Source organism: Macaca nemestrina, chromosome 4, assembly GCF_043159975.1.
Source record: "Macaca nemestrina isolate mMacNem1 chromosome 4, mMacNem.hap1, whole genome shotgun sequence".
In the NCBI taxonomy this organism is placed as follows: Eukaryota; Metazoa; Chordata; class Mammalia; order Primates; family Cercopithecidae; genus Macaca; species Macaca nemestrina.
The window spans coordinates 89,541,533-89,554,611 of record NC_092128.1 but is presented as its reverse complement, the minus strand read 5'-3'; the positions used below and the strand labels follow the sequence as shown (position 1 = coordinate 89,554,611).

Genomic DNA, 13,079 nt, shown 5'->3' with positions numbered 1-13,079 from the left:
AAAAAAGAAAATATATACTAATATCTCTATACATATAGAGAAAAAATAAACTAATTCAATTAAAAATAAAGCAAGGGGTGGGTGAAAGTAAGGAGACAAACCCATAATGGAACAAAAAGAAAAAACAAAATAAGATGATAGAGATACGTTTCAGTATATTATAAATCATAATACATATAAGTGAATTAAACTCCCCAATTAAAATACACAGTCATATTAGAAAACAAATCCAGACATGCTATTTATAAGAGATAGACCTAGTATGTAATAAAGAGAAAGTTTGAAAGTAAATGAATCGTAAATGATAAACCAGGAAAATACTAGAAAAGAAAAACAAGCTGTTTTTGCTATATTAATATCATAAATATAATTGAGGATAAAAATATTTACTTAAGATAATTATTAAATATGAATAAAGGATTTATAAGCATAAAAGTCTTAATTTTACTGTACCTAATAGCAGAGTTTTTAAATATCTAAAGCAAAAATTAACAGTTTCATAAAGATAAATAAAAAATCTATCATGATATTTGGAAACTTTAACACCACATTTTTATTTTTTTTATTTTATTATTATTTTTTTTACAGTTTTTTTTTATTATTATTATACTTTAAGTTGTAGGGTACATGTGCATAACGTGCAGGTTTGTTACATATGTATACTTGTGCCATGTTGGTGTGCTGCACCCATCAACTTGTCATTTACATCAGGTATAACTCCCAATGCAATCCCTCCCCCCTCCCCCCTCCCCATGACAGGCCCCTGTGTGAGATGTTCCCCTTCCTGAGTCCAAGTGATCTCATTGTTCAGTTCCCACCTATGAGTGAGAACATGAACACCACATTTTTAAATAGCCATTATAGAATCCTGCAAACATCCTTCAGCCAAATATGGACTATTTTAACAAAATAATTGATAAGCTTGTGCTAATTGACATATAAGACATTACACTCAATAATATGTGGATACACATTCTATTTAAGCACACAAAGAACATTTAAAAAATAGTAAGAACACTAGTCAATAAAGCGGATCTCATAAACTTCCAAAAACATGATACAGACCAAATTTTATGAATATCTTACATTCAAACTGAGTCAATAACGAAAATTGTGACTAAAACCAATCACACTTTTGGAAATTTAAAAATACACTTTTAATACACTAATGGCTCAAAAAAGGAGATAATGAAAATAAGGCATTTTAAAAACCACACTCTTGAGAACTCTTTATAGAAAACAGTATGTAATTCAAATAATACTTAAAGAAAAATTTATAGTTCTAATAAATAGAAAAGACTACAGGTTGGAAAATAATGAGCTGAATAATTTAATAAATAAGTAAAATAAATATATGACCCCCTCCCAAATAAAACAAATAATAAAAATAGAAGAAATTCATAAAATATATGACATCTACAAAGGCCAAAGTTTGCTCTACAGGAATTAGAAAATTGTCAAACTTCTGTCAGAATTGATCAAGAAAAAGAGGAAAAATAAACAGTATGATAATGAAAAGGATATATTGCTAAAGCTCCTGCAAACATTAAAGTGTTAAAAGAGGATATAATGAACAGATTCATATGAGTAATTTTGAAAATTTAGCTCTAATATGTAAATGTCAAGAAAAAACACATTGCCCCTAAATTGACTCAAAAAGAAATACAAATTCCAAATAGTTTCATAATAATGAAATAATTTGAATCAGTAGTTACAAATCTTTCTAAATAACAAGGCTCTATGACTTTAGAGGAAAGTTTTACCAAACATTGAAGAAACAAATTTCCCAATTTTACCAAACTCTTACTCTAAAGTAGAGAAATATAGAGACAGTCTCAAACTCACTTTATGAAGCCCTGATGCTCTAGATTAATGGGTCTTTATAAGAATTAAAGACCAATTTCAGTAATGAACATATATGCAAAAATTCCAAACAAAATATTACTAGCAAACTAAATGTGGAAATGTATAACAATGATAATAAATCATAACCAAGGTAGATTTATCTCAAGAATACAAAATTTTTAATATTTAATTAACTCATCACATTAATAAATTAAATACAATTCATTTGATAATACCAATAGCCACATATAAAACATTTCATACAATGCAAAATCCTTTCACAGGAGAAAGAAAATTCTTAGAAAAGTAGCAATGAAAGGTAATTTCTTCCACAAAATGTAAAATATTTACAATAGCCTGTAGTAAAAATAATATTTAACGTGAAACAGATAATCTAGAAAGACACAAGAATACTCACCATGATCAATTATCTTCAGTATTATACCAGAGATTTTAGCACATGTAATAAGGAAATACAAAATTTAAAATGGTATAATTATTGGAAAAAAAGAAATAAAGCTATCATTATTTGCAGATTATATTAGAAAGAAATCCCAAATGACTTATAGATAAATTACTACTAGTTTTGCAATAATACTGATGTACACTTAGCAAAAAATAAACAGCCTCTTTGTACATCAGTTCAGAGAAAGTAATTCTAATAAGATGCCACTAAAATTCTTTTCAAAAGCATGAATTACCTACATATATATATTTTTTCTTTTTGGAGAAATAATAATAATAATTATTATTTTGAAACAAGGCCTCACTGTGTCTTCCAGGCTGGAATGAGATGGCACAATCTTGGCTCACTGCAGCTTTGACTTCCCGGGCTCAAGCAGTCCTTCCATCTCAGCATCCTGAATAGCTGGGACAACAGGTACATGCCACCCCACCTGGCTAATTTTTGTATCTTTTGTAGAGACAGCGTTTTGCCATATTGCCCAGGCAGGTCTCAAACTCCTGAGCTCAAGTAATCCACCCACTTCAGCCTCCTTAAGTGCTGGGATTATAGGCACACACCACCATGCCTTGCCCAAGAAGAAATTATAAAACTTGATTAAGAAACTTCAAAGAAAGTATAAATAAATGTAAACATATGCTCAGAAACAAATAGACTCAATCATCTAAAAATGTTAATTCTCGTCAAACTCATCTGTAGACTCAATGCAAAAAAACTGTCACGGAATGTTTCATGCAAAATGACAAGGTAAGTTTAAACTATACATTTAAGAACAAAGAAAATGTCAAGATCTAGTGAGGAAGAATAAGAAAGTGGAAAAATTTATCCTATCAGATAGTCAAGACCTCTTATAAAGTTGAAGTAATGAGTAGTATGTGGTACTGATTCTGAGATAGATGAATGGACTAATGAGGTAAAACAGAGATTGCAGAAACAGGCCCAACTTCATAGGGACACTGGGTATGTGACAACATACCATTACAGATCAGTGGACAAATGATGGTGCTTTAATAAAATGGTGCTGAGAAAATTGATTATCCATATTAAGAAGAATAAAAAAGGTGCAGGATGCAGAAGATAACTTGTATCCATACCTCATAGAATATATAAAAGTGTAATGATTCAAAGACTTAATTGTAAAAATTATACCTTGGAAAAGAAGAAGACTTGAGAATATTTTTTAACTTCATGGTTAGAAAGTGGACATGAAGTCTCAAAACAGAATAGTCATGAAAGAAAATTAAGGAATTGTTCTCTTGGAATAAATAATTTTAAAAAATGAAAACATAAGCCACAACCTGAAAGAAAATATTTTCTACACCTAAACATGACAGAGTATCCAGAACATATTTTAAAATTTCAAAAAATAATTAAGAAATGAACAATTCAATATAAAATTAGGCAATGATATAAATGCATTTTATATTAGAGGACACCTGAATGAAAAAGAATGCTAAATTTCATCAACATCCTGGAAAATACAAATGAACACCATTTATAAATTGCATTTTACACCCAGAAAATTGGAAAACATTGAAAAATTTGAAAATGCCAAATATAGACAAGAATTGAGTGTTTCAAACTCATATGCTGCTGGTGGGGGTTGAAATTGATACAATAACTTCAGTATTTGTTCTCTATATGTTGTCTTTTTTGTTCCTCTATTTATCTATCACTGTCTTCTTTAGAGTTGGATATTCTATAGTGTACTATTTAAATTTATTTGTCATTTATTTTCATATATTTTTGAGGGCTTTTTAACTAGTTTCTCTGTGGATTGCAATTAACGCCTTAACTTTCAACAAGCTAGGTTAGATGCCATTCTAATTTCAAAAGTATCCAAAAACTCTGTATTTTTGTTATATAGCTCCATTTCCAATGCCCTCCTTTGTGCTGTTATTGCCATACAAATTACATCTTTATACTCTGTGGGCATATTAATACAGATTTATAAATAAGTATGGCTTGTGAGTTTGCCTTTTAAAGCAGAGGAGTTACAAATAAAAAACACATTTATATCATGATTTGAATTTACCTATGTACTTACTTTCACTGTTGTATTTTATCTCTTTATGTGAATTCAAGTTACTGTCTTATATCTTTTAATTTCAACCTAGGGACTCCTTTTGGCGTTTCTTATAAGGAAATGAATTTTCTGGAATTCATTGCTACGCTTGCCAGTAATCAATTGTCTTGGTTTTTGCATGTTTGGAAATGTATTAAATTCACCATAATTTTTGAAGGACAGATTTGCTGGACATAGAATACTTGATTGACAGTCTTTTTCTTTCAGCACTTTGATGATGTCATCCCATTGCCTTCTGGCCTACGTGGTTTATGATGAGACATAAGTTGTTGATCTTATTGAGGATTTTTGGAGGTGATAAGTTGCTTCTCTTTTGCTGTTTTGAAGATTTTCTATTCATCATTGGATTTCAATGGTTTCATTATGGTGTGTCTAGGTATGGATCTCTGAGTTTATCCTAGTTGGAGCACACTGAGCTTCATGAATATGTAGATTAATGTTTTTATTGAATTTTGGAAAATTTCAGCTGTAATTTCTTTAAAAATTCTTTCTTCCCCTTTCTCTTTTCTTCTCTGAAACTTGTATGCATATGTTGGTACATTTGATCATGTCCTACAGGCCTTTGAAACTCTGTTCATTTTCTTCATTCTCTTTTCTTCCTAGTCTTCAGACTAGATATCTTCAGGTTTGCTGACATATTCATCGGCCTGCTCACATTTCTATCTACTAAGCCCCTCTAGTAAATTTTTCATTTAAGTTATTGTATTTTTCAAATCCAGAATTTTCTTTGGTTCTTTTATTTTAACAATGTCTGTGTCTTTATTAGTATTCTGTTTATAGAGTCATACATCCTCATACAATCTTTAGACATGGTTTAACTTACTTCTTTAAATTATTAAAAATATCTAGCTTAAAGTTTTGGTCTAGTAAGTCTGACAACTGACCTTACTCAGGGACAGTTATTATTGACTGATTTGTTTTTCCTCTTCTTGGGGCATACTTTCTTGTTTCTTGGCTTGTCTCAAACATTTTTATGGAAAACTGGACATTTTAAACAAAACGGTATGGCAAAACTAGAAATCATATTCTCACCTCTTTCCAGGATTTGTTTTCGTTCCTTTTTGTTATTGTCATTTTCTTAGTGAATTTTCTGAAATAGTTGTGTAAGATCCGTGTTCTATGTTTTATATGCTACTGAATTATTTGCATTGTTAGCTTACTGGTCAGTAAATGATTGGATAAATATATATTTTTTAATGCTTAAAACCAGTAGTCCCCCAGCCTTTGCCAAGGGGCTGTGTGTGTGCGCGCATGTGTGTGTGTGTGTGTGTTAGCACACATTTTAAATATTTAGCCAGGCAGCTGACAACTCTACCTGGACCTTCACTTCTTGTTTGAACAGAGCCTCAAAGTCAGCTTTAGATAAGAGCTTAGGGCCTTTTCAGGTCTGTCCTGAGTCGGAACGCAAACCTGAGTATGCACATAGCCCTATCATACATGTGGTTTTCTAGATTCTTAGGAATCTGATGTGGCTTTTCATAGTCCTTATGCACATTTTATTTCTCAGTTTTTTCTTTGATGCTTTTGGCTAATCTATTGTTTGCCCCATTGTTATCCACCACCTCAAGCAGCCATAAAGTGATCACCATTAATTTTTCACAACAAATACTTCTAAGAAAAAGGCTTTTCACACTGTATGAAAACCTCATGAGGGCAAATACAGCCTTGCAAGTAAGTTATGCAGGGAAGCACTGGACAGGTTAAATAATAATAATTCTCTAGGATTGAGGTTTTGAAGGAGCTCCAGTTCCATTATCCACTCCCCTATCTCCCCATCAGAGGTTGCCAAGTTACTAGTTTATGCTAAGAATGCAGGCTATTATTTGGTAAGGCTACCATGGACCTAGAAAGGGGAAGATGGAAATATGATGAGTTAAAACACCACAAATCTCTCTGTTCTCACCAAGATTCGGCTGGTTTTTTTTTTTTTTTTTTAAACATGCTTCCTGAGTTGTTGGAAGACTGGTTAATTTTCAGAGTTTCTAAACATTTCATCCTGACACATTTTACCTGTTTTATCTTTGTTTTACGGAGAAAAGAATTTTTGAACGCTTAGACTGACATTTTTCTGATGTCATTGTGGTAAAATGACTTTGTAATTCCACTTGGCATTACCTACTGAAATTTATTGCGAGAGTAGCCTAGGAGCTGACTGTTTTACTCTTTGTAATACTGTAGTGAAAGAGCAGCCATGTTCAAGGGTGTTCATATAGCATTATTCAAAAGAGCAAAAACCTGGGAACAACTACAATGTCCTGCAGAAGAATAAATAAATAAATTATGATGCAAAGGGAATATTTTATAGCAATGAAAATGAATTAATCATATATATATCTCCATATGGGTAAATCCTCATAATATACTTTTTTGGGGAAACATGCTGAAGAAGATTATATTCAATAAGGTTCCATTTTTATGAAGTAAAAAACATGTTTAAAGCTATTACCAAGACAAAAGGAATTTTTTTTTTTTTTTTTACAGGGTCTTACTCTGTCGCCTAGGCTGGAGTGCAGCGGTGCAATCTCGGCTCACTGTAACCTCTGCCTCCTGGATTCGAGCAATTCTCACGTCTCAGCCTCCCACGTAGCTGGGATTACAGGCACCTGCCACCACACCTGTCTAAATATTTGTATTTTTAGTGGGCACGGGTTTTTGCCATGTTGGCCAGGCTGCTCTTGAACTCCAGACCTCAAGTGATCTACCTGCTTCGGCCTCCCAAAGTGCTGGGATTACAGGCATGAACCACTGTGCTGGGCCATAATTTTAAAAAATATAATAGATTAATGACTATCTGGTTTTAAAATATAGGAATGAGATAAGCACTGAGAGAATTTTAATACTGTGAACAAAGTTCAATTCTTAAATTAGATGAGGAGTTCGTGGGTATTTATTTTATTCTAATGTTTTGTTAGGTAAGAATGCAACTTTTTGTCTTTTTGTATGTCTCAAATGTTTTATAATAACAAAAAAGATAAAATGTTGCCTTCTTAAAATAGCTTTAGCCCCTTTTTAAAATGTGTATTTGTGCTGTCTGTAAAAGAATGTCCTCATACAGTGGCTGAAAGAAAAGAGAGGATTATTAGATTTACATATTTTATTATTTATTAATCTATCTACAGGATCTTGAAAGGTTACTTAATGTCTTTGAGCCAGTATCCTATACTTACTTCAAGGGTACATTGTGAGAATAATAGTAAATTACATGTAAACTGGCTGCCTATAGAAGGCACTCAGTGAGTAGCAGTTATTATTAGCAACATGACATCATAATATACACTCAAACTCATATTCATACAGTATACACTCAAATTCCAGCATCACTCAGATAATCAGGTGTTTAGGATATTTTTGTTTTTGTTTGTTTTGATAAATATGTCCAGAAGCTAAAAGCAATTTTGACTATTTTTATGAAGACATGGTAGCATTGTCAAAAGAACACCAAAGTGAATCTTTATATTAAATTTTGGTAAGTATCAATCCTTTTCTATTTATGATTAAAAAATGTTCACCTTTTAGAGTTATTTCTATGTCTTTGACATACTTTCTAAAATGTCCTGTAAAACAATAAAACCATTTTGAGATAATTATTCTTCTAATTATGATTTCCAATATACCAAACATTACAACAATTTCAGAATATTTTTGTTCCTTTGTAATAGAATCTGAGAAATAGCCAATTTGAGTATCTGTAAATTTGAGGAATTCCTTCTTATGTATTTAAAAAAATGTATTGTTTAAAAACTTGGAAAGCCTGAAAGTCCCCATGATTTTCACGGAACTCCACTGAGTATGTCTATGCTGTGCCAAAAAATATACCAATTTGCTGATACAGTTTGCTGCCCATGTTCTATTTAAGCATTAACATGAAACCCACCCCCTGTGCCTGGTTCATTCTTCTAATTCCTTCAGCTCATCAATATCCCCCAGGGGAAGAAAGGAAAGTACCTATCAAAAGTTTGGAGGTTAGCCATGGTCAAGTTCAGCATCAAACAAAATTTCCAAGTCATACAATTTTTTCTTAGGCATTTTCTTTTTTTGTGCACATTTCTTATCTTTTAGGTCCTCATCTTCTTTGAAATCAGAGACCTCCTCTAACTAGCTCTCATCTCTCATTTCCACACTATATCCAGGCCCATCGTATTTGAAATAAAGCTCTTAATTTTATTCTACTTTTCAAGAAAAAATAGTGCAATCTCATACAATGTGGTATTGTAACATGCCAATGTTATTTAATTAAATGTTGATTTACTGGGAGAATGGGATTAAATATGTGAGAAGTGAATGTAGATGCAGAAAAATGAATAACAAAATGCTCAAGTCTTTTCTTTTCACATTTCTTATTACTTACCAGTGTCCTTGAATAAGCGTCCCTATTTTCTTCCAGGTTCTGAATGAATTGAATCCACACACCATGAGTAATAATACTCCTAGCCTGCAAGTATATCAGCCCCATCACATTGGGGTCTGGGACAAGTAGGCACTGGGTAGTTTTTGTGGTTGTTGAATAGGGATCCATAAACATGGCTCTCTACCTCAGTTACACATGTTCTTTACTATGGCTCCAAATCATTTGTGAGTTCTACTTTTCCTCCATGGCATCTCTGTAGGCCTACCCGAATTATTAGCAACCCAGGGCTTCAGTCTCTTGACCTGTCAGCATAGTACCAGTGCCTCTGTTATGATTCCGCCTATCTTGGACTTTTACTTTGGACTTGGCAATCAGAAAGAATTAACCCAGCTGCACAATCTGGAATGTTCATCAAAGCAAATTGAAATTTCAGAATATCTACTGTTTGGGATGCCATAGTATGTATAATTGAGATTCATATCCACTTTTCATTTGCAAATAGCTCAAAATGCCAGTGCTATGGATGACCTTCAGTGTTATCAATTCCACCTAGATGACTGTGCAGAACAAGAAATGGAGCCCCAGAAAAGTTACAGATTTGCCACAAATGACACACTATTTAAGTGGCGGAACCTGGACTAAGATTTCTTGATTCTTAGGCTGGCTCCTCTTTTTTTTTTTTTTTTTTTAATTGTTTTCTTTTCTTTTTAAACCATGCTTGTTGATTCCTTAACCAGAGGAAGAGAAGACATTTGTACAAATCCTTGTTCTTAATATAAACACCTGATGTTACTACAGCTGGTGGTCAGCATGCCCATACTATGTGTTGTTGACACATTGTTTGTAACTGGCTATTTTAAATGGATAACTTCTAAACATGGAATAATGTTTTTATTCAACTATCTTCATGCATATATTTGGCCATTCTGCACACAGTGAAGCTAATAATGATGCTTCTGATGACTGAAACATGCGGGTATTCTACTTGAGAAGGTTTCTGAATTATTGCTTAAACTTACACAAACTTAAAACAATTAGAAATTGTGAATGCTAACATAATTATCTTTGTTATCAAAGAGCTGTGCCAGCATAATCTTTAAAGTTATAATATTGTGGCCTGGCTGATTTCTGTTATTTGGATTCTTTTTAAAATAAGATGTCTAAATTTTCTTTTAAAGTGTCAATTTATTGCAGTAGTGCAAATACAACACAAGCACTCAGATAGGAAGAATTTTTCTTCTAGTTCTACTGGGAGACAGCCAAAACCTCTCCACAGGCTGATTCCTTTCCTCTTTTTATTTGCTCATTTTCAAAGGTAAAGACTGAAGAGTAAGCACCACATTAATGACCCCATATATCCCCTGAGATGAGCAATGTCCTGATACTACTTATGTCAAATATATACAGGCACATCTACTTTTTAAATAGAGCCCACCCTATCAAAATTATATTTCCAAAGGCTCTGACTCTTTAAAGAGTTAGAGCAAAGACTTCTTGGACAAACGCTACCTTGTGAAGTGCACATTCCTACTCTACATTTTTAATCGCAACTAGAAGAGTCCCATGTAATTGAATAAAACTTCATTAGACATAAAGAAAAGTAATCCTAATTACATTTTATCTTGGATTTACAAAACTCACAGTGCATATGTTTTTGGTCGTAATATATTTCCCTAAGCCCCACAATTGCTAAAAATACTGAATCAATCACCACCCAGATTGCGTCATGAAGTGTGTGAACTAGTGCATTAAAAGACCATGTTAGCACCAACAAAGTTTATTGGGGTAACTGTATTCAAGACGCACATGGCATACCTTTAAATAGTACTGTTAAAATACCAAATAAAATGTCAACGTCTGTCAGGTCTCTGGCTTTTATAAATTGTTTAGACTGGGAAACGCTGGGGTTTTGACATTGTTCTTTTCATATGATGTAGAAAAGAAGAGACCATAAAAAGAAAAGAACAATAAAGCATAGCTCATTTTTTAAGTTCTTTCATGGAAAAACACACTCTGGATCATTACCCTTCTAATCAACAATTTCCTTCTTCCTCCCAATCCTTCCCGTCTGGTATTTACCTTTCTCTGCCTCCCTCTCTCTGGGTGGTATTCTGAGCTTATACACACTACTCAGTAATCATATTTTTTAAATCACTTCAAAAGAGAATCCCAGGATGGCATGACAGATATGTATATACGAAGGGTATTTTTAACCTGAACCATAGCTTTACTTATGATCTCTATGCTCTTAAATGCACACCGGTGGGCCCTGACTGCAGCGTTCTCAGAAAGAAGGAGGCCCTGTGAGCAGGATGAGCTACTCCCTGCCTGCAGACGAGTTATTATCACACCTCGCTGGCCATCTCTGCCCTCTTCCTTCTGCCCTTCCTTTTATTACCACACCACACTCCCCACAATTCCCATACAACAACATCTCTGTTTCAGCTTCTCCTCTGGATTTCCCACACTTAATGCAACCCAGACCTCACCTTCAGCTCTCCTGAGGCCACTTTGGAAGCCAGCTCGATGACACAGCCAACAGCCATGCGTGCAGCACCGGACGAGTGCAGCTCATTCCAAATGGTGTCACTGTCCACCTGAGCAAACAGTCAGCAGAGTCCGAAGACAGAAGAAGAAAGCGAAAGAGAAGGAAGAGATGAAAGGGGGAAAGAGGGGAAGAGGTCGTGGGGGAAGAGGGACAGAGAGAGAAAGCAAATCTGTGAGGAAGGGCTGGCAGGGTAACAGCGTATGTACAATAACATTTGTCTTCCGTCTTGGCCAGCTGAAAAGGCCTTCTGGACATGGCTTTGCTTATACTTTTTCTCTACACTGACTTCTCCAATGGAAACACATTCCTGCCATGCCTCACTGCCATTCTCTGTTTAGATTTCTCATTACAAACAGCATTACATAGGCCGGATCTGGCTTAGTTACAGGCCTGCTAGAAACCAGGCCCCAGCAGTAGATAGAGTAAAAACGAAGAGCACTTAGTTATACATAAAAATCGAATTTGCAAGTGCTAGAGGGGGAAAATTCAAATGCCCTTCTGACTGCAGGTTTACAGGGAGCCAAAGACAATTATTAGGCAGGTAGCAGCAGCAGTCAGGGAGTAGAAAGTAGCAACCACAAGTCAGGTTCTCCAACTAAATGGAAGGAGTGTGTGGTCCTCACACTTAAAACATTAATAGAAAATTGCAAGGAAAAATTTGATGTTCAAAGTATAAGCTTAAGATTTCTAACTTTCAGTACAATTCGTCAGCTTGTTTCAGTTCAAACTGGTATTGTTAAAATTGGATAGGCTAATAAAATACATGGCTGCTTATCTACTAGAGAACATTATTATCAAAACAAAGCATGTACCAATATTCTGGATTTCCCTTTATAAAATGCTGTTTACCCTTTTTCATGCATGCAATGAAAACAGGTAATAATGTATACATGAAAAGAACAACAATAGTGGTTTATAATGATCATATATGTGATATTTTTTAATGTATAAAATACTTCATAACATAAAAAAAAATAGTATCTGATGGGAGAAGTCTCTAATTTTAGGACCATAAATTACTTGAAACACCAGGAAATAGAATACAAAGTTTGTGATGCAAATAGCAAGACTTCCCAAATGGATCAAAGGGGAGAAATTCTGCATAAAACAAAGCTTTTTTTTTTAATAATAGAGAATTAAATGCAAGAGGCCTAATCACATGGAACAAATACGATAAATAATAACAACACATATTCACAGTGTACTAAGCAGTTTTCTAAGAATTTTCACGTGCCTTTTTCTCATGAGGTTCTTACAGACTTAAATACTATCAAGAACAATGAATACATAAAAAAAAATGAGAACAGTAAATAAGTGCATACATAAAAAAGAAAATTAAGATCCTATAAATAGCAGTATAGTAGTGAAGTTTCTGGAATCAAACTGGTGGGGTAAAATCATGGCTTCATCATTAAAACCTGAGTGATGTTGGGGAATTAATTAATTAATGGATCTTTGCCTTGGTTCCTTTATCTGTGAAAATACCAACTTTTTAAAGTACCATCTGCATATGATTGTAGTGAGGATTAAATGAGTAAGTGGTAAGCAAAAGCTAGCTACCACCATTTCAGCTACTGTTATACCTGTTTCGTAAAGCCTGGCACATAGTAGAGGCCTACGTGTTGACTGAATGGGTACACTGTGGCTTAGAGAGGCTACTCTGAAGACCACAGGACCCTCACACAGAACTCTGACCCTGTCAGCACATGCCTTTCCATCACCCTCCTGAAGAAACCCATGCTTTCTAGGAGGCAGCATCCCCTATCATAGTCAATACCATCATGGTCTA

The 13,079-nt window shown here is 33.9% G+C and overlaps 1 protein-coding gene across 33 annotated transcripts in view; it reads right to left on the bottom strand.

Moving 5' to 3' along the window:
• LOC105475646 (histone deacetylase 9) overlaps nt 1-13,079 on the bottom strand; it is a 919,991-nt gene that overhangs the window by 200,596 nt on the left and 706,316 nt on the right. For all 33 annotated transcript variants that reach the window (XR_011621594.1, XM_071094019.1, XM_071094020.1 and 30 more), the window contains one exon: nt 11,232-11,339. Coding sequence is in view for 32 of the 33 variants with exons in the window: in XM_071094019.1 (XP_070950120.1) it covers nt 11,232-11,339 (108 nt within the window). In the remaining variant the exon portion in view is untranslated. The remainder of the gene's footprint in view (nt 1-11,231; nt 11,340-13,079) is intronic.